The 27,699-nt window shown below is 38.1% G+C and overlaps 1 protein-coding gene across 6 annotated transcripts in view; it reads right to left on the bottom strand.

The window, feature by feature from the left end:
- PPP1R12A (protein phosphatase 1 regulatory subunit 12A) overlaps window positions 1–27,699 on the bottom strand; it is a 127,555-nt gene that overhangs the window by 67,473 nt on the left and 32,383 nt on the right. For 5 of the 6 annotated variants that reach the window (XM_030002621.2, XM_030002623.2, XM_041120417.1 and 2 more), the window contains exon 2: window positions 9,458–9,588. The exons of the other annotated variant lie outside the window; for it this stretch is intronic. In XM_030002621.2, the coding sequence (XP_029858481.1) occupies window positions 9,458–9,588 (131 nt within the window). The remainder of the gene's footprint in view (window positions 1–9,457; window positions 9,589–27,699) is intronic. 6 annotated transcript variants of the gene reach the window in all.

Genomic DNA, 27,699 nt, shown 5'->3' with positions numbered 1-27,699 from the left:
CTCTGTGCTCAGGATGCTTTCCTGCAGCAAGTCTCCAAGCGTTTGTGGTGATTTACGGAAGTGGCATCAAGGTCAGCATTTGGGATTGAGTTGCACTGGTTGAAAAGAAGAGGTGACAACACCATGGAGGCAGAAAAGGAGGAAGAAGGAAAACCATGCTGCTGCCTACCTTCCTCAGCTAATTCCTCACCAGCAAAAGGTGATCATACCACTAGCCCACGGTCCCTCCTGCCTTATGCCAAGAGTAGCATTGCTATATTTGGATATAGTAGCACCACAAATTCTGATTTTTAACTGCTGCTTTGTATTTCAGTGGTAGTCATGAGTGTGGACCTAATAATTAACAAGCATATTTTCCTCCAAGAGCCACGTGTTAGCATTTATATCAGAAAAATTTAAACCGAGATCAATTCTTTTCTTGTGCTTAAACACATATTAGCACAGATATAATCACTACATCACAGAACTTATCTGGTTTGTAATTATATTATGCAATAACGTAGTGACCAAATCTCTCTACAAAGCAACATTACTATCACAGTGCAGCTTTTAGTGTCACCGAGTAGTACTGAACTTGGTCTGAGTTGCAATCTGCAATTCAGAGCAGTTGTTTACCTGTCCAGTCCACTTTGAACCTCCTTGAAAACACATTTCTTCCAAAAGAAACTCTATTTATTCAAATTTGATAAGCAGTATCTCATCTGTAATCAAGAGGTTTCAATTAATTCCTTTTTTATACTTTTTCTTGTCATACCTGCTGTGTATAAAAAACCCTACATTTTTATGTCTTAATATCTGAATTGTATCCCAATAACTCTCTCTCAATGCACAGCAGCCTTATGTCTCTAGAGATACCACACTAGATTTACACAGATTCCAGAAGAATTCAAGCAGCTTTTATCCTGCCTCAGTCAGGGATAAGACTAGAAAAATACACACAGATTAGGATCATTTGCACCGAAATGACGTAGTTTAGGATATCCAACAAAAGACACAGCTGTAAGAAAGGGTAAGTAGGTCATAAGTTGCTTTAGTGTCATTAGAAAGTCTACTGTATGTGGCAGAATAGGGTCAAACTCCCAATAGAGAAAAACGCTCAAGTAAAAGCTGAAAGAAAATAAAAACTGAGATGCACAGAAGTGCCAATCTACCTCACACCCATGTTTTCTCCTAGAAAACAACACTCAAAACCAACTTTACTGTGAATTAAATATTGAGTATAGCGTTTATTCAGTTACCTGATATAAAAATAATTTAATGGCACTGACAATTCCACAGATCCTACAATCTAAGAAGAATCTATCGGCACCTCTCTCTAAAACAGCAATTTTGAATTAGTTGATGAGGCCCTCACAAGTGACAGTGTGCCATACTTATCAAGCGCTTGCTCAATTCAAAACCTGGCTGCTCATGTGTCTAGAGCTGCTCTCCCATGTTCCAGTCACCCCTAGAAAACAGGAGTCTATCGGTGGCAATGGGCAGTTACAAGCCATCATCCAGGGAGGACCTGATGTGTTACGTTTCTCAGGAGCTCCCAAGGCTCCCAGGCTTCCATATGTATCACTCTTCCGTATGTTCTTCTCTTCCATACGTATCACATTCAACTTCAGCATTCACAGGTAAGATATCTACCCTAGATTGTTCTCAGGATACCGATAAAACCAATGCTCTGTGATAAACAAGTAAGATCTTTCCTATGCACATCACTTCTCAAAGCAGGATGGCTTTTTTAGACATGTGCTGCACTTTCAAATTCTTTTTTCAGCCAAAAATTAGAGTGCTCTGAGCTTTACATTGGGCATCAGTCCCTTGACTTTTCATTAGATGCAATGAACTGCTAAAATATATTAAAAGAAAAAAAGATACGTTCCACTAAATCGTATGTCCCTGAAGAAAGTATCTTTGAACTTAAAGGTCTAGTAGATTTACCTTTAGAAGAACAAAAACCCAATATACTTACTAACAAATATTTAGGGTCACAAGTGGAGATGCACACAGTAATCCCATCTGAAGAAGGCAGCTATAGAACACTGTCTTTGTGCATCCTAGAGTAACCAGCTCTCCTAGACTGCCTCTGCTGAACAAACAGGTATCAAATCAGTTAGGTCCTATGATTTCCTCTAACCCATCAACCATATCTTACTGCGTATTTCTGCCAGCTGTTTTTTACCCAAACATCAAATCACAGCTACACAGTAGAAAAGATTAAACTCTAGCACATAATCACATGATTTTAAAAAGTGAATTTCACCACCAACCTAAACAACTTAATTAGTGTTTCATTATTCTTAGGACATACAGAATATGCAGCAAAAACATGTTGAAAACAGTCTACTGCCACAGTACATCTTTGTAAAAGAAAATGCCAACTGATACTAGCTCACTGATCTTCTCCAAGTTTCTCCACTATTTTCTCTAATGGAATTTAGCTTTATCCTTGCAGATATCTAATACAGTTTGGAGGAGGAGGAACTTTTATGTTGCTGATAAAGAACGAGCATCACGCTTTGTTTAGGGGGGGAAGAGACTACCATACTACCATATTTTCTCTCCCATTAACGTTTTTTCCCAGTGTGTTCTTCCAGAAAGAAACAAGGCACCAAATAGAATTAACTGAAACAATCTCCCAAAGCCTGCAGTGACCTTTTCGCAGCTCTCAAAACAAACACTGCATCTTTACCAGTGTCAACTTGTAAGAAGTCAGTCATCCTTCTAGAAGAGCTGTTCTTTGGCTGAGAATAAATCTCTTTCCCTGCTTTTATTTTGTCACATGGCTTGTTTTATAATATATACTTCTGAAGTTCTCTTCTCATTTAATGAGTGCGTTGTATCAAGTTTCATCTTTGGTGCTTCTTCCTTTTAATTCTACTCCTCCAGCTAACATTTCCTTGTGTCATATAAAGTAACATCTGGAATCCTGACAAAAACGTCCATTCACCTTGTAGCGTCTCTATCAGACTAAACCCTGTATCGGTTTGCATAATCAGTCTCCATGTGGTTTACATCAGACCACCAACTTCGCCTTGTCATTCACAAATCCAAACTTCTGATTATCCTCCAAAGATCCATTTCTGAATATATCACTAATAACGTCACTTCATACTCAGTTAGTTAAAACCATAACTGGGAACAAAGCTAAAGGAGATGGGAGCTATCCCTGACATTTTTATCAGTCTGCTTTGCCTAAATAATGTCTTGCTCTTCTAGGATTATAATGGGTTATGGCAAAAGAGTTCAGATTAAAAACACTCCAGCAAGTAATAGCTCTAGATGATCAAGTTATTAAAACCTAGAAAGAAATGGATTAGAAGCAACTGCTTTGAAACATATTTTGTGGCACCACCACCCTCGGATATCGTGGAAGAACATTCAACAGTACCAGCTGGCTGAGACTCATGAGGTAGGAGATGAAGGAGAGGACTCCACCTCAGCACAGGCAGCTCTCCACAGCCAGGCTTCTCATCAGAGGTACAAAACCCGTCTCAAAAGCAGCACAGGATTTTTTTTTATACCCGCATATCTATGCCAACTGCTGCTGGCAAGCCAGACCAGCTCACTGATCCAAAAGAGAGCAAACCCTCCAAACCCCCTGAAGGCTAGTCTTACACTAAGAGTTCCCACATTTTTGTGTGATCATTAGATAACGCAAGAGAGGGGGTAAGAGCCTGTGGAGGAGGGAAAACCAAGGAGAGAAGGGAATGACCGCCTATTTCTGCAGTAGTCTCAAGTTAGATCACATTAAGCATATTGTGAAACAGCATTGAATCCCCTTCACCAGCTGCTGCCAGAGGAGCACTGGTCCTGTCCTTGTACCACGGGCAGGAATCGCCACCACCCAGCACCCACAGCAGTCCCCGCAAGGCAATTAGAGCTGTAAGTAAACCACCTATCATGAAACATCTATGTGTTCAACTACAGGTTTGCAGGACTGTCTCTCACTCCTCCATATACCAGACAATCATCACTCATTTAGTCTTAATGGACTGTTACTAAAATAGATCCTGGGACAATGGCTCGCTGAGGCTTCAGCAAACTAGTTTGGCTGGGTTCACTTTCAGGTGTCTGGAGTCTGGAAAAACAGATGGGCGTCAGCAGCAAGGCAGTGGTTACACACAAGCCTTTTAAAGTCTGCTTTAAGTAGTAGGGGAAGGAGGGGATACAATATAGGAAACTTTGGGCAGGAAGGAAAGCAGGTGAGCTGGGTTTTAGAGCAGCAGAGTTGGTCAAGCTGCTATTCTCTTCCTAAATGAACTGAGTGAGGAGGCTCTGAAATTACAAACTTACTCTCTTTCTAACTGTAATCATATGCTTCAGCCTTTAAAACTTGTACAATAAAGGTGTATTTTGAAACTGTGTTAAGTCGTATGGTCTGGGTCTGTAACTACGTGTACCAAACATGCGTCCCAAACATAAAAGCAACCATACTGAGTTAGACCAGACATCCATTTAACATCTAGCCTGTCTCCAAAAGTGAGCACATCTTCAAGGAGGGTAAAAATGGGGCAAATACATGCTACTTTTCCTGTAATAACGTTCCAGTCTCCAACCACTTTCATGGATTTCCTGAACCAGATGCCATTTGTATGTATGTATGCTGTGTTTGTATTTTTTTATGTATCCACCCTCAGTGGATTTCTCATCCTTTGAACCCATGAGAAATTTTAGTATCTACAGCAACATTTGGCAAACTGTTACTCAGATGTAGTACCCACTCCATGAAGGTATAAAAACCCTATTCTTCCCTCAGGAGACATCTCCCTCCCCCTCGGTTTTTTTTGCACAGAAGTGTAACTGCCACTGACTTCTAAGGTTTTTTTGAAAAACGCTTTTCTTACACTTGCTGGAAGATGCACCTTCATTCATTCTGGGGAAAATGAAAAAGCATTCACATTTAAGTAGTAAACTATATTGTAGCCTCTAAATACTTGCAAACTAGCTTCAAAATACATAAACTATGCACTCACAACTAGGCATGGTATAAAGCCCACAAGAAAATACATTTTTAACACGTACTTTAATTCTTGAACAGAAATTTCTACCATTTCAGATTTATTTTACATTAATCTGGTACAATACAAAGCAGAGAGAAATAAAAAAGTATGCATTTTAAAATTCTGTTTCTTAAATGCCACTTTGCACTATTTTTCTTCCTCTATTACATTTTTTGCATTCTAAAAATTTATTCCCTGATACTGAAATAATATACAAGCTTTTAAACTGTAGAAGAGATCTATCAGATAAAAAAATTCATTATATACACCCAAATATTTTTAAAAGAGTTTTACAGAGGAAAATTTAAGGGTCCTACCCATTAAATACCATCTTAAAGAATGCACACACAATTTCTGTTGAAGTCTCCTGCATTAAAGTTTGTTTCCACATAACTATAATTTTTCATAGCATTTGATGCTGACTTTTTAATTCATACTAACACATTGGAGGCTTTGTGTAAAGCTTTCTTTATATGAAAAAGTTGGAGAAGAATAGAAAAAGAGAACATGCTACACAAAACCCACCTGTTTTGGCAATTTTGAAGAATTTTAATTTAAAACATTGATATTACAATTACTTGTAAGCTAATTCACAAGATCATAAACTAGATGAACACTAACTTAAGTAGGCAATTCTAAAATTAAAGTATTCAAAGAATTTCCAGTAAGCTGAAGCACTCCCAGCATTTACAGATCGCAGAAACAACAATGGAAACAAAAGGAGCAGTTGCTCTCCATGGCAGAGTTTTTGCTTTTACAGCACAACTCTCCATCTACAACCAGCTGACACTTTATTTCACACTGAACTGTGTTCTCTTGCTGTATTGCACCTGAAGCGGGCTTCTACAAGACTAACATTTCTTAAACTAGAAGATGCATTATTTAAAGGAGACGGGAAGCATATTCAAGAGAAGGCAGCTGTTCCAAAGGAGCAGAAAACTGAAATGGGATGGGAGATACTGCTGGGAGAAGATGCCATAGGACTGGTGAACACAGTGGAGGATGACAGGGACAGGGAATACACCCGCAGTGAGAAGCCCATTGGCCAGACAGCGCAGTTAGCAAGAGCAAAATAAAAACCCCAACGAGTGCGCGCCATGCCACAAATTCACTCAGCCCATCAGCAATTTGCACGGGACCGGCACCAAAACTCGGCCGAAGTGGTGGCTCCCTGAGATATCCAGAGTTTTTTTCGGAGAAGCTCCCTACCACCTACATATCCTGTTCTTCTCCCAGTTCTCCAGCACATGGGTGCACTCACTCAGGAACTGCTGAGTAGCAGCAGGTGCTGCTTAAGAAGAATGTGTACATTACAGAGCAAGAGAGAATCAGGTGTTCAGTGAAAGCACAGCAAAGATGGGAAGGTTCCTGCATTGATCAAATACGCAGGCACCATTCTGTATTAACCCGGAGTGACTCCCAGTCATTCCCATTTACTGTACGTAATAGGAAATGGGTGTTAGTAGCAAATGGATGGAATACATAGAAAGAATAGCTGAACTGTGAGATTGTTTGTGTATGGATTCAAATATAAAAGCAGTCTGAACAGAAGCCTTTCTTACTCTATAACAAAGTACATTAACCACCCCAAACATAATCCTATGGAAGTCAAATGAGCATCAGGAGAAGAAAAACTATGATAAAGTTTGTACTATAGAGGTTCGTAATGATTAAACTATTTTTTTTTTTTCATTTTGAAAGCAAAACCAAGGTTTCACATCCTATTAACAGATCTGTAAACTCCAACATACCCCATCTCAGTTATATTTCATAGACCTTAATCCTAGTGATGAATCACGCAAGAGTTATCATGCAATGTTAACAGAACTTCTGCTTTCTTTCCCCCTCTTTTAAGCCTAGAAAGTGATGTACACGCATACATGAAGAATGTTAAGGTTGAAAGGTGAACATAGTCAACATACAAAGGACATACTTAGTGCTAGAAAGTCCCAAATTACATTATAAACATAGAAATGCATTTCCATCTCCTAGCTCTCTTGCTTTCTTAGACATAATTTTAGATTTTGAGACATGAAAACCTGAAATAATGAAAGTATGCTATCAGGCCACGTTTTTCTTATGAATTGTAAAAATATAAGCATTTTAAACAAAAACAATATATTAACTGAATTTGCATATTTGGAGGATTTTACAGATTGTGCTATTTCAAGAGAAATAAATTCCAGCTATTTACATCTGAAGGAAGCCCTAAGAAGACTTAAGATGGCAGCAGAGGAAGCAGAAATAGATTGCTGAGTCTCCAACTGGAGAAGCCCTACAAAGCTGTGCAACAGGCAGTTCCACAGGAGGAGGAGAAAGCGAAGCACAGGTCAGACTCTCCGCAGCCCTTCATTAACAAAGTTAGAAAACACCAGAACCCATTCCCTGACTCTCTTCTCTCTTGCACCTTGCAAGAAAACAGGAAATGAACAGAAGATGTCATAGTCCATATCATATAGGACATAAAGATGACAAGCTATTAGCTGTAATCTTTTCAGAACTATATCTATAAGTTCCATAATTTACCCAAATTAAAAGCTTCCTTCCATGAAGCAGAAAATTTAGTGCTAAAAATTAAACATATCGGATTCAGCCACGGACACACAGAAACACACATTCTCATGCTTCCCAAGAAAGACGCATCCTCACTAAAGCAGATGCTGGACCCAGAGCATACCACAGGCCAAATAAAAATCAAATTTCTAACCTCTGGTAAATTATCGTATCGTCCTTTCATCTTCCCCCAGTTTTGCTTCAGCTGCAAATTCTGCTGTCAGTTTTGTAAATTATTTGAAGCTGAGCTCCTGGAGAAGCAGTTTGAAGAAAATCTGAACTCTATGGGCCTCATCAGATATAAATATTGCTCCATTCAGGTCAGGTTACCCTTCTCAGCTGTATGTGGAAATTTGTTTCAACAGCTTATCTTCAAAACTCCTTGCACCTTAAAAACACTGCTCTTCCAACAGCTTAGATGTCCCACATCCAACAGGATTATACTCCAATAATCTCGTTTCTTTAAAGGATATCTATAGAAAATATGCAGACAGGTCCTGTCCCAGTCTGAGAGAATAAAAAACAGATGACAGTCTTCAGCAATATTATAGATTTCAGATACTCAAGTTAATAGTGAAAAACTGTCTTGTGGACAAGGGACATTGCTCTTTCTTCCCTGAACATCTGCCTACATTAGGCTGCAATGCCAAATCAAGAACATTTATCCAACTTTTTCCTATTGTGGGAAAAAGGCAGGTGTTTTACCTCCACTAAACCGAAGAAAGGCTTATATTATCTCAGCTTGTAGGGAAATTCTTGTCATAGTATAGCCAACAAGTAAACACTTCCAGCGTGCATGCAAGGGAGATTACAGCATCAAACATCTGCACAGTGTAGAAAGGCAGATTACAGAATTTAGCGGTCACATTGTGTCCCAGTTAGAAAAAGGATATACAAAGCACTTCACTCTATGAACACCAAAAAAAAAATTTTTCCCAGTGAAGATGATATACGAGAGTCTCCAGAATTTTTCCTTTCCCTTAAGATTCAAACAATTAAACCTCTCAAACTCACAGAACAGAACATCAATAAACAATCCCCTAAACTTACAATTTCCATCTATCGCCACTGTAATTAGTACAGTAACCTAGTTACATGATAAGATGCTACTTTGTATTTTATCCAAGTCTTACACTGGATGAGACATCACACTGACTTTAGCAGAAGTAATGAAGTTTGTGTTTACCCAAAGGGTCTTTAGTCTACACTATTACCTTCTTTACTGCAAGAACAGCATGCTGAACAACATATGCCACACATTTTCTCAAATCAATCATTACTTCAGGTTACAACAGACAACCTCCGGAAAAATTTGATTTTAGCATATCTTCAGTGGCCCTCAACAGGCTTCAAGAATAACTCCTGGAATTTAGTACTGAGTAAGCTTTAACTAGTACCATAACAGGCATCTAACTTCAATTGTAAGATTTTGCTCCATAGCCAAAATAATTAGCAGAAGTCACCACTTTATACCACACCTGAAAAACAAGTTTCGAGACTGCAAACACAATTGCAAAATTAATCTCCTACACATAGACTTATCCCGGGATAATGTTTGAGACTACTAACAAAATGTAAATTTGAACTTTCTCCCTGTGCCTCCCCCCCATAACAACCTTTCTACAGAAGAAAATAATTTAAAAAAATAATTTGACAGTCATGAACAATCTTACATGTTTACATCTTACAGCTACCTAAGATACAACGTAAGAAAGCTAGAAAGAGAAAATGCAATGCGCAGTTATGCAGACAGCACACTTCATAACCAACACACAATATAAAAGCATTCTCTCTCACTACACGTCCCAGAGGCAACTATAAAGACAATTTATGAATGTCATCTGCTTCTAGTGCCCCTCTAACAATGTATTAGCAAAATACATGTATTACAAAAATAGAGGAAAAAGTCTTACTCTGCTATATCAAGATATCCACAGGAAGCAGCTGCATGTAGAGGTATCCAGCCTTCATTATCTGGTTGATTAATATTTGCTCCATTTTCCACCAGAAATTTCACCATATCTACGTTATCATCTATACAAGCCTATAAAGAAAGAAACATTTAAGAAATAAGTTCATATGAAAGCTGTTCTACAATACCATGCATCTTTAAGCAACATCTTCAGGAAAAAAGGTAAGTATTTTCAGGTCTGATGAGGGAGTAGGGTTTATTTGTTGGGGTTTGACAGCAAGACAGGAAGAACTTGAGAGAAAAGCAGCAGGTGTTACAGATTTGTAAAAAAATCCTTGAATAAATGAATTAAAGCAGAGCTTAACAAAACCAACAAATGATTTCCTCAGATAGATTTGTTCTGGTTTTCTGAGAAGCCGTTTACAATCCCCACTGCAACCTTGTTCTCCAGTACAAAGCGGTTCCCTCCATAAAGCCCCCAGGCCCTCGCTCCATCCCAGGCCCAGCTCAGTCACTTGAGTGGATATTACAATTGAATAAACAGCTACACCACGAAGTAGAATTGTTGTGACCAAGAGATGGGGAGCAGTTTGGAAAACAATACCGTAACATGGTTTTAATTATAATGCAGCTGAGACTAAGGAGTATGGAAGGGGATGCTACATTGCATTTCAACACCCTCCTGCTATTTTCTACTGCAGCGGATTCTATACCACCATACATCTTTTAACAGTCTATTAATCACTGCTGTTTATAAACTTACTTGAGTATCAGTTTGGGACATTTCAAAAATACCGTTTGTGCACATCTCTTAATGACCAAGCAAACAGTGTTGCCCAGATGCAGAACTACTGCCGTTCTCCAGATCTCCATCTTGACTGGCTCCTATTTTGCCTTTCTTCTCTGCGTTTGAGTATTTTTCTCACAGGGTGCTCAGTGAGTTTTCTTGCCAACTTCCATACTGCTGCCCTTAAAAGGGCAGAGCAACAGAGAGAAAAGTCCCTCTGCATTTCAGGACAGCAAGGACTCAAAACAGCTAGACCCCACAAGACTGGTATTAATTTTTTAGCTTAATAAATCAACAATACTACATAACCAGAGGGCTGAAATGAGAACTTCTACTGCTGGGCTCCTAAATCCTTCTAGAGAATTATGCCTCTAATTAAATGCAATTAAGGTATAAATTTTACTTTTCAGAATGCTTCTACAGCAATAAAGACTGAAAATTATATACTGCTTTATTATGGCAAAAAACCCTCAGATTTCCTTATTTAAGCAATTGTGCCTTCCAAGACGAATCCCAAAGCTTTCCTCCATTAGTGCTGAGGCAACAGCTACACTGTGAGGGAGATATGTTGCTGCCCCATTTAACCAGCCAAACAAAAACAGCAACAAATTATCCCTCACAACAAATTATCCCAACAAACATCTCTTTGACCCCATTTGCTTTAGTTAGGTACAAACTTAAGGCTTTGTTTAGAATGTAACAGAACTGTTTTAACAACAAGTCTCATCTGGACTTGTTCATCCATAAACGTGCAGCTAGACTGCAGTACACTGCTTGCATTATTTGTTTTTCAATTAAAAACAAAAACACATTCTTGATTGAAACATTCATAAACCTTCTTACATTTTCAGGTACTCTTGAAAACTGCCTTCCTAAAGGATTTTTTGAATTATCTTTTTAGTCATATCCATTCCTAAAATCAGCGATTCTTTTAATAAAATAATTTATGAACATACTCCAACAATAATGACTACGAATTACTCAAGCATATTGTCTTCAATTTCTTCCACTTGTCATCAGTGTACAATGCTTAAATGCTAGTAACAAGCTCTGAAAGAAAAGAATCACCTCTCTTTGCAAGGCATTTTGTTACTTAAATGAAAAGGAACTAAATGCAAGACATCATAACTCAGTTCAGGAGGAAAACAAATTCAAGAAACACAGATGTTTACACTTAACAGAAACATTAACCTAGCCATATTTCACATATGCCATATATCCAGTTTTTCTGGATATCCAATTTGCCTGACCACTGATATCCTATGTATGTCATAATATTCACCAGTTTATTATACGGAAAATAAATTTGTATCAGAAAGCTTTGGAATTGCCTAAGCATTTTAAAATAGAGATCTTTTAATATTACATTTCAATATGCTGCATATTCATATATCTTAAAATCCTCTAAAATTCATAACCTGTGAAAAAAGGGCACCTTAAAATTGATTAGCACTATCAAAAAAAAAAAAAAAAAAAAAAGCCAGACCATCTGGTTGTGACACAACCCAACGCCGAACAATCCTTGCCCATTTTTCAAGTATACATAAGAAAAACTGGCAAGACATGCTCATAAAAATACTGTTGCTAAGTGAATCAAAAGCTTACATATGCAGCACATTAAAAGACATATGACTAAGTGGCTAAAAATATTTGACCAAATTTGGGCAGTTTATTGTGCCATACATGGCAAGGATCAGGAGAGCTCAAATACACTTCTCATGTATTATCAGAGATGGCACATTCATGACAAGCCAAGATAAACAATCTGTGAGATTATATATATTAGGATGATAGAAGAGTAACTATTAAGATAATACAAGAATTTACTTGCATATGCAAATGGGGGAGTACTGGCATTACTAGTGATCACATTTGTGAGGTTTAAATAATGTTCTTCATAACTGATTATACAATCTGAACAACTGTTCTAACAATTTTATTACGGAACAACAGGAGCCACAGAAGCTGAAGTTGATGAAATGGAAGACAGTTGTGTAATTTAAAAAATACGACTTTTGAGCTTCCTTCAACAAAGATTACTTAAAAATGAGCCTTGTACCTGAATTTTATAGAAAACCCACTGTGGCCTCCAAAAAGGTTATTACCTATCTTAAGGTGAAGAAAAGCAAATGCCATTGAGCCTATCACTGAAGAACACTTATATAATACATTCTATTTCTCCTTGTCCCCTTTTTCCCCTGAAGAGCACTGCAGGCAGGTGTTTGACGGACCCTATCCCTCTCAGCACTTTCCATATGAAAGACACCTCTGACTATCAGCAGGTACATTAAGTCAGAAAGCAAAGAAGCAAATGTTATAAAAGAAATTTTATCTCAATGTTTTTCCATTTCTACTCCGCTTGTCATTGCGCTATCTTTGTAGTCACTTCTAAAAGCAGTATTTATCAAGTGCCAAAAGTGCCTCTGTTATTAAAGACTGACATCTCAACCCCAAAAGGAAAGCTTGTCAGAACAGCATGATAAACTTAAAGCAACAGCCTCCGAAAAGTCTGCCCTTCTAGACCTCAGCCTGAAAGTTACAACAAAGGAAAAAGCAACGTACGTGCAAGATGTAAATAACAAGAGTCCCACTGATGTTACAGTGACTCAAAAAGATAAATTCCCATGATGACTTCTGTCCCAGTCTCTGCACAGAGGACAGATAGCCACAGGCCTTCCTCTTCCATGTCTGCTACAATCCTTCCAGGATTAACGTCAGTTCTTGCTGTTCGTCTCCCCATCCCCAGTCTCTCCCTTCACGGTCCTTGGTTCCCACCTAGAGCCTCAGTTACCACTTGGTGAAACAACAGGTCGTCCTAAAGCTCTTTCCGAGCACTTGCTAATCACCGCATCTGTAAAGCACACGCACCAGCCAGCTCCCGGGGCGAGCAGAAGAGCATGGGAGCTCACGCTCAAGATCCCCTTCATCCTATGCACTGGTTCTGTCTCTCAAGCCCGTTCCCAGCCTCCACAAACTGGTAGAAAGGCAGCATATCCGCATGAAGCACTCGCTACCCTGCCAAATCTGATGGAAGTTAGCCAACGGGCACCAAACAGAACAACAGCTGGACAGTGCAATCATATAAACCTCGTTTCCTTTGGGAACTAATTTGGAAACTAGGCTAATTAGTCATGAAGGCAGCAAAACAAAGCAAAGTTGATAATACAAAGTCTGGTTACTTTTTCTGATAAGAACAGAGATGAAATCTCAAAGGAAGTATATTAAGGGCCAGGAAAGAAAACCGCTTTCTATTTGTACAACCACCTGAAACCTGGACTGCAAAGACCAGCGAAGATCAACAGCGCCCGGCTCCCACACAGACCAGCCCTAGGTGGGGGCAACCTGTCCTGGAAACAACGTGCCTATGTTACGTGAAACAACGTTTTAAACTTCTCCCAGAAATGCTTTCTGATCACTCCCAAGGGGATAACCTGCTGAACATGCTAGATTTTAACTGTATTCACCATGACTTTGTATCCCAGTGCAAGTGGCATGTGACCTAGCTGGCTCTCCTTCCTATCAGGAGTTAAGTACATAGGTGAAGGGTAGACCTAAGTTAGTAAGTAACCTTAAAAATAGATAGCTTTAAAAGAGATATCTAGAGCGCTGGGTCCCTCAGTGAGTAACCACCCAAAGAATTCAGCAGACAGTACTCCTCCCCAAATGACAGGAAAAACAAGTCTGTATTTTTTCTTTTTTTTTTTTTTTTTAATCAGAAATCTTGCAGGAAAAAAGGCAATCAATCAGTTAGAGTACTGTCCCACATACATGCAGCAAACCTATACAGTATGTACCTTACGTTGGACTACAATTTTTATTGTTTTTCATCAATTATGAGATCTAATGAGGTAATGCCATCTAAAGAGGTTTAGATGTTCCATTTCCTACCAGTATTTTCTAGAGAGAGATTAAAACCTACCTTTTACTGTTACCTGATCAGTGTCCCAATCTATTCCACAAATTAAGATATTTTGCCTCTAACAGCAGAAAATAAACATTGTATATTTAAACTCTGTCATTACATTTCATTTTTCCTTATTTGCTCTTAGTACAGAAAGGACCCAAAAATATGAACACAGAATAATACATTAGACTTAAAGGGATAAAACAGGCCAAACAACCATTTTCAATTCCTGTGGGAATGCTGGAAACAGGAGAAAGACCTCACACAGTGGCCTGGAGAATAGTTTATACCCTTCCTTTGATTTAGCTAGTGAACCAAGTCCAGTGAGTCCAATGGAACTAAGCAGGACATTAACATCTTTGTTAACGTACCCAAGAATCAAATTAAGTGAGGGCATCTATACCTAGCAGCAGAGCTGGTTAAAAGCGGCTCCTATTCTCTTCATCCTAGATTGCTTTTTCCATCTGCAATCACATACCAAACACCCTTATAACTATGCTGACATACTTTGATGAACTGGATCTAAAGTGGATCAGGAAAGCAATTTGAATTTAAAATTAAATAAAATAATAAAAGAACAGCAATACATTATTATCTTTATCTGATTAAAGCAGAACTATTTGCTTTGATTATATTGAAATGTTTTTTACATTCTGAGAAGAAGCCTTGTTCTGAAATTCATCTTCATGTCCTAATTCCACTATCAGAGAAACAAAATTTTGTTTTACTGTGAAATTTCACCCGTTACAAACCTTGTGTTAAAGCTTCTGCTTTCAAACTGACACTTTTCAAAGAACACATTTCTAAATCTGCAACCAATTCTACCACTCTCACTTTTAAATTTACAACACATTTTAGCCTACTTTCTCGTTTGTACAGACTTCCTAGGGAAATCACATTACTCACTCTGTCTACCTGGCTGTCCTCCCTCCCTCAGCAATTTCAACTGAAATTGAGACAGGAATAGAGGTTGAAGAGAATTAAATTCACTGCTTGTCATGAAAAGGTGGTTAAAGGATGAGGCCTCTGAAATAATGCTGCCACAGAGCAGTTCACAGTGTGAACTCAACAATTACCACTTCTACCTGGGTCCTCTCGCTGGCCCTCCAGTGAGCTCAGCACCGCCAAATAATCCCCAGTTTGAACACTAGTCTGACTCTGCACTGATTTCTGCCCTCATGAGGGAAGGTTTTGTTAGGACAGAGGACATTACAGTTCGCTAGTCACACTCTTTATGAACATCTTCTGTTCACCTTCACTCTCCTTGGGGAAAAAAAAGAATAAGCTTACATATTGCAATTCTTAATTTTGTTTTTTTTTCTTTCAATAAACCACTAACTGAGAAGTTATAAAAAGGAAATTGGTCAAAAGATCCAAAGCAAGCTTGAGCAACACTTTCCACTTTCGGTAGGTCACATATTTATGCTGCATATTAATTAAGAATGCAGCACAAACAACTGAAGTGGCAATAAGGTGTATGAAATGAAAACATAAGCCTTATCTAAGTTCCAAGCTACAGATTTGAGGAAACCTGGCAGTTACAGCCACTAGAACAAAGGAGGAATATTTTTTTGCACCTTAAATTTGTTCATAGGTCGTTAATTCAATGTTTTCGTACAAAGTATAACATCTGAGGGTCTAATATTAGTAATGACAATGTCCTAAGACTCACTGAATATTTGGGAACACTTCCAGGATAAAGGGTAATAAGAATGGCAAACAAATAAGGTCACAAAATATTAGCGATTATTACACTTATTTACTATTTAAGGAATCACTATAAAAGCATGTGTTTTACATTTGCTGAGTATTCTTTTTAATGTAGTACATACAGGGTGGAAAGCCTGCTGTTGATGTTCACGATGACAGTAAGAAACAGGACAGTTTTGGTGTTGTAACAGAACTTCAGGCACTAATCTAGTATTACAGATGACAAATGTTGCTCAATTATGAAATTAAGTATAATCTTTCCAGTGTTCATTTAGCCAACCCACAAGTCACAGCTTCTATTTTTCAGTGAGCTGAAATAATACCAGTGAACTGGTAATAGCAGATGTCTCTGCATACTCACAAAATCTAGTTTTAGGGTTCAATATTTTACTTTTTTACTTTTTTTAAAGCATGCTTACTAGTAAAAATGCAAGTTTACCTTGCAAATATTCTTGATAAACTAGTACTATTACCCTTTTGCTACACTAGTGTTATTTTAACTTGTTTGTAAGCATTGTGCGTATGATGCATGCGTGTGTATTTTCAATTAAGAATGGCCAACTATTTAAAATCCTGGAGAGCTGGTCCATACATAATCGTTAAAATGATAGTTGCCATACCCAATAACTCAAATTAACAAATCATTTCAAGAGCATCTCATTGCTTCTGCAAGTTCTGGCAGTTTCAAGTTTATTGTTTTTATTTCTCACCCCAGAATATGAGTCAATCTTGGCATAAATTTCAATGTCAAACCCTTTCCCCCACTGCAGGGCAGCAAACTTTTCTCTGGAGAAATTTCTTGGAAACATTTCACTTCTAAGTGTAGCAAATAAGAATCCTTTTAGACACCTGCAAAAAGCAGGTGGGCAAGATACTTTCTCCTAAGGAGAAAACACTACTCGAGGCTGATGCAACGTTTCATGTCCGTTCAAGTCTCATGGGGAAGGCATGCAGAGACTATTGAAACCAAGCACCCATTAACCATCATTACTTAATTCGAATGCCGCAGAGCTGTCAAACATTGACAAAAATAGACAAATCACTCCAGAACTCAAACTTCTCTAGCTATTAATTCCACTTCATGTAAACACCTTGTCATATTCATGAGTATATCTCAATAGAAGTTCACTTAGATTTTACTTCAGCTCCAAGAGGTGGATAAAATGAGGAGCTACAGGAAATTGATAACTGTTTAGCTCAAATATTCAGTAAGAGCGTAATGTAATTTCTAAACTACAGTTTTGCCTTGTTTTCTCTGTTACACTGAACTACTAAATTAATTACACACCCTTAAGCTTTGCTAGTTTGTAATTTATAGTTAAACCTATAAATTTAATTAAGGGCACAATTCATGAAAAACGCTAAAATCTATCACTGTTGAGACTGATATAATCTACATGCTATAAAACTGATTTCATAGGGACCTTCCCACTATTGAAACTCTAATGAATACTTAATCATAGCTCTTAATCAGGACTGTAATAGAATACATGTATTTAAGTGGTTTTAGCGTGTTTCAAGTAGAGATAGAATTATTCTTGTCCTCTAACCTCCTGCCAAGAAAAATAAAGGGAAGAGGAGAGCTGGCCATAACATGTTATTTATTATAACCAGAGATGCTACCATTCCTGTTAGCAATCCCAGTAATGGATCAAGACTCACTCTGACAGATGCTATATGGACAAAACAACCAGTCTAATGCCTGCTTTTTGCTGATAAAAACCCCAACTATTCCAGGCTACCTAGTATTACATGTAAATCTACTTTCAAACAAATATTTGTTTTCTTTTTTAGCTGCGTGCAAGTCTATTTTCAGGAACACTTGAAATTCCCACACTAAAAGTTATCTCTTAATTAAAAGTACCATACTAGAAGTTTAGTACTAAACTTTAATGGTATTCATGTATTTTAACTCAAAGCAAAATCTCAAGACAATCTGCCAGAAACATACCCAGAAAAAGCCTGCCAAAAAAACCCAAACAATCCCAGAACAATGAGATGTCTTGGAAAAAAATGCTAGCCCTTACAAAATTATTTTAGAAGAGATCAAACCTAACAGCATTCAAAGACTAAAACACTGATACTAGAGCAGATCTATTTGCCCAAATGCCCTTTTTTCTTCTGGCTCAATATATTGACTTGAAGTTGATGAAGATACTGGACACAGAGGGCTCTATGAAGCAACCTTTGCCTAAACTTCACACAAATGAGGCTCTCCCTTAAACTCACGGTATTAAGCATCTGAGAAACAACTTCTGCTGTTCCTTCTCATTTCTTTCAATTTAAAAACAAAATTAGTACATTCTGTGGAACAACAGAACTTGCTTTTAAATGTAGATTCGGGTTTCTTAGTCAGCTTTATAAGCACACTGCAGGTGACAGCATGAGTTTACTAGGAGAAAGGGAGAAATGGAAGATCTGACAGCATGGTATTACAGCTAACACGATGTACAAATTCACAAGCTGTCTTGAACCCTGAAGGCTTAGGCAGGTAGGTACGTACAAATTATGTACGACAGATTCTCATTTTAGCTACACGTTGTTGAAACCTACACCATTTGTCTAGCAGCACCAAATCAGTGAATTTGGCAGTTAAATCCAGAACCAAATTTCAGGCTCATTCATTTCACAAATGGCTTTCTCACTCCTCTGGCCTGTGCCTTTGGAGTTTGCTTTCTGAAGCAATTTCAGCAGTTGTGGCTGATGCACCATGCTATGGAGGACGCAGACATACAACCCTCCACATCTACCTCCTGGCAGGTACAGAGGCAGTCTTCATTCATTGAAAACAAATGGTTTTTAGGAGTAAACAAAATTTTCATACTGTAAAAATACAGTGCCATTATGCAGCTATGCTTTCATTATGTATTTATCATTATAATTTTGGCAGATAGTGATTAGTTTTCATGGTCACACAATGTGTAAATATTAAATTTGAGAAGAAAGCAGTGTCATATAGTATATGTATTTCTGTCCCACTCCATTTTAAAAATATGCCAATTCTATTTCAAACACCTAAATTTTTTTCATGAGTAAACATAATCTGCTTTTAGTATATGGACAACTAAACAAGTTCATGCGCCAAAGCAGCTTTTCCATTTAAAATACCTAACATACTGATACCCTCTAATACATGTTCTTAACCAAATTAATCATCTAGCAAAACAAAGAGGCATCAAGAAAACTTAATAGAAGAATCTGTTTACATAAACAAACAGGTTTGTTCACTTTTATGTCTCTTGGATTAAATTTAAACCACGTGTGCCAAGTTTCCCTTTTTTCCTCTGCTTCTGACTATCACCGTTACACGGCTCCAAGTTCTTTGGAGAGGAAAACTGCACTGCCTTGCAAGAAAGCAAACCTGACCACATCTATCAGCGCTCCACTGTGAACTCTTACGGGCTACATTAGCAATCTAGTCGTCAACTGACATTTAATCTTCTGCTTTAGCAGGATCTAGGGGAAGTTTTCATTACTTTCTAATTTTAGCCAAGTGAAGTGGCAAAGCTGAGTAGAGTAAAAGTAATAACACTGAATTTAATAAAAACAATGATAACCCTTCATCCCACCAAGGGAAAAAAAATATACATGTTGATAGAGCATACTAAACTAACCAAGACATACTTTCTGTGCACTTACTTTCCTACTACACATAACTGTTGACAGTAAAAAGCACCTTTAACAGAAGAAACCAAGACTACAGGTACAAAAAGGCAGTAAGACACTCAAATTTCCGACTGCACACCTATGAATGCTTCATTCAATTAGCAATTGCCATGTGTGGTTTTATCTTCATCATTATACAATATATTAGAAGTAAAAGCATATTTTTAGTAAGCTGATAAGGCTGGTATCGTTCAGGGCTTTTTTCCTCCCTACGTAGGGGAATCTGTGTAAATAAACAACGAATTTGTACAATTCAATTTAATATAACAGAATAAAAAAGTACATGTGAAGTATGAATGTCAGTTAGATTTATGTATATTTTGTATGTAAAAAATTAATATAATCATGTCATACCTAGATGGAAACAAGAACTACATTAGAAGTAAAATTGGCATTTTGAATTGCTTAAACATTAATCAAATTATCTTAAATCTGGTAAATATAGTAGTTTATCAAAACTCCATTTTGTATGCAAAACCAATTAAACAAAGGCAGTACTACATATAAACAGGAAACTTAACTGTTTCTCATAATTTTCCATTTTTAAGGAAAGAATATATTGCTACTTCTACTTTCTGTTCCTAGACTGGGAAAAGAAAAGCTACCCTTATCCCAGCAAATTTTTCAATTTATGATCAAACTTATGATTCATTGAATTGAACAGATAAATTGGAAAGAACTTTCAGCTCTTCAAAAATGCTATTAAGTCTTGAAGCTGACATATGTTGCAAATCAGCAGGTTCAGGATGAAAGCGGAATATTCTGACAGTCTCACTAAAATTTTAGCAGAAAATCAAGGATTGTCTAAAACCCAATTAAATACAGTTTTAGTGAAATTATCTGAAAAGCAAATTAGCCAAACTTGTTACAGCAAATATCAAACAGTTGCTCTTTCTTAAAACTGTAATTTTTAATACAGATTTTGTCTATTCAGACAGTAACAAGGTGAGAAATCTGCAGCTTCCAGTCCCCACAACCCTGCAGGTGTCAGACAACACCTTTGCCAGGTGTACCAGAAGTAACACCTCAATGCTCCTCAGGGTAGCCCCAGCTCCAAAGCAGGGCAACACAGACATGTTGATAAACCTCCAGGATAATCCTGTTAGCATTTTAAACACCTAAAGACAGGACAGAGTGTTTTAGGCTCATCAGTAATGTATACGCATTTTAACTTCACTTTTCAACAGAAAAAAACAAGCAGCAGCTCTCTAATTTTCCTTTTTAGAAAAGACTGGCTATGGTACACACATATATACGTAACTACATTTTTAAATATCTCATTTTATTTCTGACTTCGGAAATATATTCAGCAGAAAACCTAAAGAAACTGGGACCTGGTTTGCCTTCTGATCTGCTGAAAGTTTGAAGGAATTACTCAGGGAAGCATATAAGGTATAGACAATGCCAAAAAATTCGTTGTCAGGTAATTTCCATATACATTTTCATATTCCACATTGTAGGTAAACACACAGCATCACTTGAACAACCTGTCTGAAGCCTTTTTTCTCATTTAATCTGCACAAAGAAATGTCACTGTGATCCCCAAAAGGTAAGGTACTTGCAAAAGACAAAGGTCACCGAGACTCAAGTAAATCCTCTGCAAGGATAAGATCAACATAGAATATACCTAAAGCCAAAATTCAAGTCAGACTAGACACTTCAGGAATTCCTGCAAAGTTAAATAAGGGTGTGCTCATGCTATGCCTTTGCTAAATTTGCTAAACAATCTTCTAAATTAACTTACATGAAATACATTGCCATGTTTTAGTATAGTTAACAAAACTGTTTGTACAAACAAATGAGATAAGCAAATGCACTACAATCCTCTGTCAAGTACAAAGAATAAAAAAAGTGTTCAACACCAAACTCCCTCTCTCTCAAAGGCTAGCTATGCAGCTGTTCATCTACACAGATATGGTTTGCAACTTCTAAAAAAGGCATTTTTGCCACAGTGTAACTTAATACTCTATTTTCAATAGGCTAGCCACATCGTGAACTTGCTGAGCAAACCCTCGCTGGGTGGAATGAAGAAGAAACTTGCGCTCGCTTGCGTGTGCTTCCTCTGCCCCAGCAGCAATCCCAGTCCCACCTCCAACTATCTTTCGACCGTATCCAAATTTTTCACCCACACAAGAAAACAGCCATGAGTACTTCTTAACAGAGACATCTAACAATTTATCTCCAGCCAGAAACATAAAAACAACATCCACTTTGTGAACTTTCTCTCTCCCAAAAGAGCACAAGTGAGGTACCAGCTTCGAAGTCGGACTCCCCCTGGCCTATCTAAACAGGAAATACTTTGGTACAGTTGTCCCATTAGAAACTCATTATGACAGATTAACGAAGAAACTGCAAGTAATCACAAGTTCCTAGGAAACCACTTAATCCCAATTACATTGAAAAAATGGACAGGAAGACAACGGTCAACAAGTAAAATAATCTAAGTTTATACAGACTCATCTACAACAGTATATACCACTATATATACACAATACATGCCATTTTAAAAGGGCCAGTTTTCAATTTGTTTGGGTTTTTTTTTTCTGAATGGGTATCACACGGACCAGAAGCCATTATTCTCCAAAGCAATTTGATTAGGAAGTTACAGTAGTACAGAGATAAAGCAAAGGAATGGCAACAATTAGAAATAAAACGTTTAACAAATAAAATGGTGAAAATCACTATAAAACCAGAATTTAAAAAATGGGAATAAATAGTATAAACTTAAAGTAACAGAGTGTAGAAATTTGGAAAGGAAAGCTATGAATATCAGTGAAAAAACACAGCCAGCAGGGTCAGGAATACTACAGCACTTCTTAAATATATTAAGAATAGTAAAAAAACTAGCAATGATATAGGGCATATATATAAATTATATAGGAGAGAGAGAATTTGTCAACAAATACCTCCACTTTGTGTTTTGAAAGAAGTAGAAAGTTTCATTTGTCTTGCATAATGAGGATTATGTACCTTCTAGTCTACTAGTAATATAGAAAAATGCTAAAACCCCACAGATCACTATTTAATTCAGAAGATCTTAGTAATACAAATCACAAGTATTCTTAGGCAGATCTCTAGCCACTATTCAAGAACTTAATGCAGCTTCAAGTTTGCCAGTTTTTGTTTTCTAAACAGATCTTGAAATACCTGGGAAACAGCAGAGGACAGTTAACACTGTACCAGCGCTGCAAAGTAGTAACACAGATGCCTAAATGAGTTAGCTTGTCAGCCATACTGGGTAAAATAAACACAAAAACACACACAAAAAAATCCATGTGACAGATAACCATCAAGATAACTGAGGTTCATTAGGCTTATTAGCAGGAAGGCAATACCACGCCAACACAGTTATACTGCTTCAAAGGCTTGCTTAGCTTCACCAGCAGCACTGCTGCTTTTTTTGCACCATGGAGTCAGACTTGATCAACACTGAAGGACCTCACCTGACACACACTCCCAAGACCTGGGGGACCAGCAAACACAGTTTTGAACCAACACGGTTCCAACGAGGCTTTTTAAGCTTGTAGCCTTGCCAAATGAAAGTTGACTCCACCCAGGGCAACTGTTAATAAATGTTCATGAAAGCTTATGAGCAAAGACACCTTAGGTGCAGAACCTGAACAGCCTTCCTCATCAGAAGACACCTTTAGGCATGTCTCCCCAAATCTGAGTTAAACAGATTTCTCCTTTTTTGGCCATAGTAGCCCCTCATCACATCAAGTATCAAAGACTAACTCCATCATTTTGGCACACAATGCATGAAAAGCCAGCAGAAATTGAGTATTTTTGAGAAGCAATTCTCTAGATTGCATCTGCAACCAGCATCATTGTTCTTCTCCTCACGGCATGAAAGGGAAAAGCAAACCAGACTCCTCGGCTCCATATTTACTCTGATGCAGGAGGAAAGGAAGATATATGCTGACTTTTGAAGAGAGTCAGTATACTAAGAAAGTTACACCTTTGATCAGTGTATTATGAAAGCTGCTTCTTGTTCTTCAAACTGCTGCATGTGCTCCAGTACTGACTATGTCTCCAGCCTCATTCTGGCATATTTGTTTGTATACTATGGTTCATGCTATACCACCTTCACCACTGCCACCAAACACCAGACAGTAGATCTGCAGCATCTCACGTGGCAGGACTTAAGGACCCTCCAAGTCACAACTGTGGTCACTGCCTACTCTGTGTGGCACGACCTGCACTGCCTGAAGAGGTCACACCTGCCATCCCCTAATTCTCTGCAAATGTCTAGGGCTGAGCTTACAAAAAGGGCAAGGATACAGCTGTGTTTTCCCCATCCTCTACAGAGCCTTTGGTCCTCACAAACCAACTTATCTCTGTGTGCAAAGGTAAACCTGTAGTCTAGTAACCTCTAAATTTTCCACCTCTCACTAACCTTCTGAAGAGCATTTTTATCCAAGCAAGCAAGCAACAAGAAAATACTGTACGTAGATGAGCAATTGTAACCCATAGCATACATGCCAAAAACAGCATGGCACTCGTGTCATCTGCTCTTTTGCCAAAGCACAAGGAATTCATACATTCTTACACACACTGCAGCAGTTCATCTCTGGCTTGTCAGTCCTGTGTGCCAGATTTTGAAAGCTCATCCATGAGTTTCAAGGAGAAAAGGCACTAAAGAAACTTGCCAGAAAACCAAAATATTTCTTAAAAAAGGTTAAGTACTTATGCTCACTACTTCATCAACAGTGTCACTTTGCAGGAAGCTTTCAGTGGAGTCAAAGAAAGACACTGACGCATTTCTTCCACTGTCTTTAGCAGCACATAATACCACTTTCAATAAGTTAGCAGAAGATACCTTTGGTAAAAGTTCTGGTAGTCTAATGTTGATAAAAACACATGCTAAGAAAGTATTCTAATTGAGCTTATAGGATCATCTTCCCCTGCTATGCTTGATTTTAGGCAGTTATATGAAAACAATATCCCAGTTGATAATAATCAGACCCTCACCTGAATATTCTGCATTAGAATCTCTGTCATTCAGGAGATGACAATGTTGCAAAGTACTCATAAATACCATCCCTATTGGGTAATTTGCATTTCTATGTTTCAAAATGAGTTTTAAGCAATATTCTGTTTCCTGCAGGAGGTAGTGTTATAAAACCAGCAAACCCTAACGCCTTTGAGCTAACATACCCTATTCGCTCAGGGCATGATTCTACACGAGCTCACTGTTGACAAACAGGGAGGTCCCAGACTCCCTCCTCATTCTCAATTGCACACTCCCAAAAGCATCTGTCAGACTCTCCATTAGCCAATTCAACTCACCAGCAAGGCAGAAACAATCCTTTCTCCCTCCTCAACCACTGAAATAAATAAATAAAAAACAGGAGGGAAAGAAAACAGCGTGGTGGGAGGAAGAAGCAAGAGCACGCTCTTTCAAGGCAGCACAGTGCAGTATTGCCTTAGTCGCACCTGGAGCTGCAGCCACTTCTGACTTTCCTTCTCAGAAAGGATTCTGGAGAAAGGGGTAAAAGACTACATTTCATTATGTAGTGACTTCCAAGTTCTGAGAGACTGCTGATGTCTTTGAAATGCACCAGGACAGAAAACATGCTGGCCTTCTCTTTACCACGACTGTGTCAGCTTGAGAGCAATAACAAGAACCCAGAAGTCTATTGCTTACCTGACCGTAGCAGTATGCACATCATCATGAAATTAATCATAAATGTTTTAAAGTCTGCTTCTTGTACATCAGACTTCTAAAGATGATTATTATCAAAGAGCACAAAAATGAAAGCCTGGTTGAAAAGCACATTGGCTTCAAGGTCAGTCGTAGCAATGTGACTGACTTTACTGACTGCATTTCCCCCACAAATACATAAGAACAAGTGCTAAAGCAAACAGGTGGAAAAACACAGAAAGTGAAACAGATTTGATTATATGGAAAAAGCATACACCCTGCCTGAGCACGGGGAAAGTCAAAGCGCTGCAGAGTTTTGGCAGGTAACCATTCAGTGGCCCTGGCAGGGACAGAGCAGCGGCAAGGGCAGGGGTAGGGTTTGATGGAGAAGACTTCCAAGTTTCCTCATTTCGAGCAAACGGACAAAGGCCCACCTGGCTTTCTCTACTATTCAATCATCCATCGTTCATGCTGCAAACTGAAAGCTCCTGCAACACAAACTGTTTTTAAAACTGGTTCTCAATGTATTCTCATGAAAGATCTATCCATCTGGCTGGGGGCTATGCTCCAAATACCTCAGAGTGCACGGTGAGAAACTGCCTTCATGTTAAACAGAAAAGAGAAACCCACTCCCTGACACGCCAGAAGACTACCTTTGCTGCCTTGAGCTTGCTTTTTTCTCCTCTATGGTGCACACCTCTACAAGAATTCCTGGAGGGGAAAGCTGTTCTGCCAGCTTAATTTACACTATTAAATTAACCAAAACGTGCTTAAGCTTTATGCTTCTCTAAGGACTCTACTTTTACATTAAATATTCATTTATGCACAGACCTAGGTATAAGCAATAGTAAGGCCAAATAGCCAAATATTCCAGGACTAGGAAATGCTTTAATTAATGCTGCCTAAGCCAAAGCAACTGGCCCCACAAACATATGACCTGTATACAGTCCTACATGATCTCTATTTCCCTGTGGCCAAAGGAACTTGTTTCATTCAATCTATGAGATGATCAGTGCTTTCGTAACATGCACCTATTCAAAATTATGGATTTTCCTTCACTGTTTAGTGTTTGGCCTGTATTACTCAAATCTTATTCCAAACAGAACTCATTTTCTCATGGGCTCTTCCACCTATCAGTGCTTACCACCATTTAGGTATGTCAGCAGGATTTTCATAAAACCTCCACCACAACAGCTACCATTTTACAGATGGTAAATAGACAAAAAGGTCATCATAAGCCATATCCCCTGATTTAACCATACAATTTGAAATACCATGGAACTGAGGTTTTAAAATATACACCATTTCATATGCCCTTTCATTACACTTACAGCCACAAGTGCATAACGTTTCTGCAGATTTCCCTGCAGTCTCCTACCCCATATACCATTCTCTTCTTTTTCACCCCACTAATAATGCAGAAGTGCCATGAGCAACAGCATCTTTTATCAGATGTCCTGACCTATCCCAAGAACAAATCCTCTATACAGGCCCTATAATCTAGGTATGATGACATAATAGAGTATTAAAAGGTTAATGCCTGTTAAGTCCAAGTACAGATTTCACAGGCAACATTAATTACCTGATATACAATACACCAACACCCGAGTTTCAGTATTTCAGTATTCCCAGTATCAGCCTTTCCTTCCTACTTCCTTTTCCATACCGCCATTTAATTTTCCTAACTCTCAGTTTCATCCTGACAGCCAGCCCATATCTGACAGCTTGCCTTTGCCTCCACTCTTCTGACTCACTCCTACATCCCTATTCTATTTTTGCATCTTACAGCTTCCTTCTCTGTGTTAGTGGAGGCAAAGAGGTCACAGCACAGATAGTACTAGCATATCTCTAAATGAATTTTAGAAGTCCACAGCAACCTGACATCTGTACTGCTTCCACGCTCTGAATTACCATATTCAAAATTAACTTAGATATATCACTGTACAGTACTGCATTTTTTCGTTAGGTCTTGGTAAATTGTGTTGGATATCAGCTTTTCTCTGAAGCACTCTTCTCTTCTGGTGAATCTGAAAATGTTTGAAAAAAAGGAGTAGTTCTGAAAAATCCTAGCACCCTCCAAAATGCCAGAGTATTAAAAACACAGATCCATCCAAGAAGACTTTCTCTTTGCTACTCCCAATCTGATTAGGTATAAAAAAAAAAAATCCATCCTCCTTTACAGCTCTTAGCTGAAAATAGTAAGAGAACAGGCTTTGTAGAGATCCATGTTTTTAATCAAAGGTATGGACTCTCTTCCAGAAAAAGAAGAACTCAATAGGCCAGAACTCTTCAGCCTAGAATAAAACTACATTGATGACCATATAATAAATGACTACAAAATCATGAATAATACAGAGAAAGTAAATAGGAATCAGCTGTTCACCCTTTCTGCTAGTACAAGGAGCTGAAGTCATTACATGAAGCTAGTAAGAGCTGAAACCAAAAGACGTAAAGAAACAAAAGCTGCTTTTCTGAAAGCTGATTGGAATGCCCCATATCAGCAGAAGCAAAGATGACTTATTACTGAGCTCA

Source organism: Aquila chrysaetos, chromosome 26, assembly GCF_900496995.4.
Source record: "Aquila chrysaetos chrysaetos chromosome 26, bAquChr1.4, whole genome shotgun sequence".
NCBI classification, from domain to species: domain Eukaryota; kingdom Metazoa; phylum Chordata; class Aves; order Accipitriformes; family Accipitridae; genus Aquila; species Aquila chrysaetos.
Note: the sequence above shows the minus strand (reverse complement) of the source record. Positions and strands in the feature narration are given on the sequence as shown.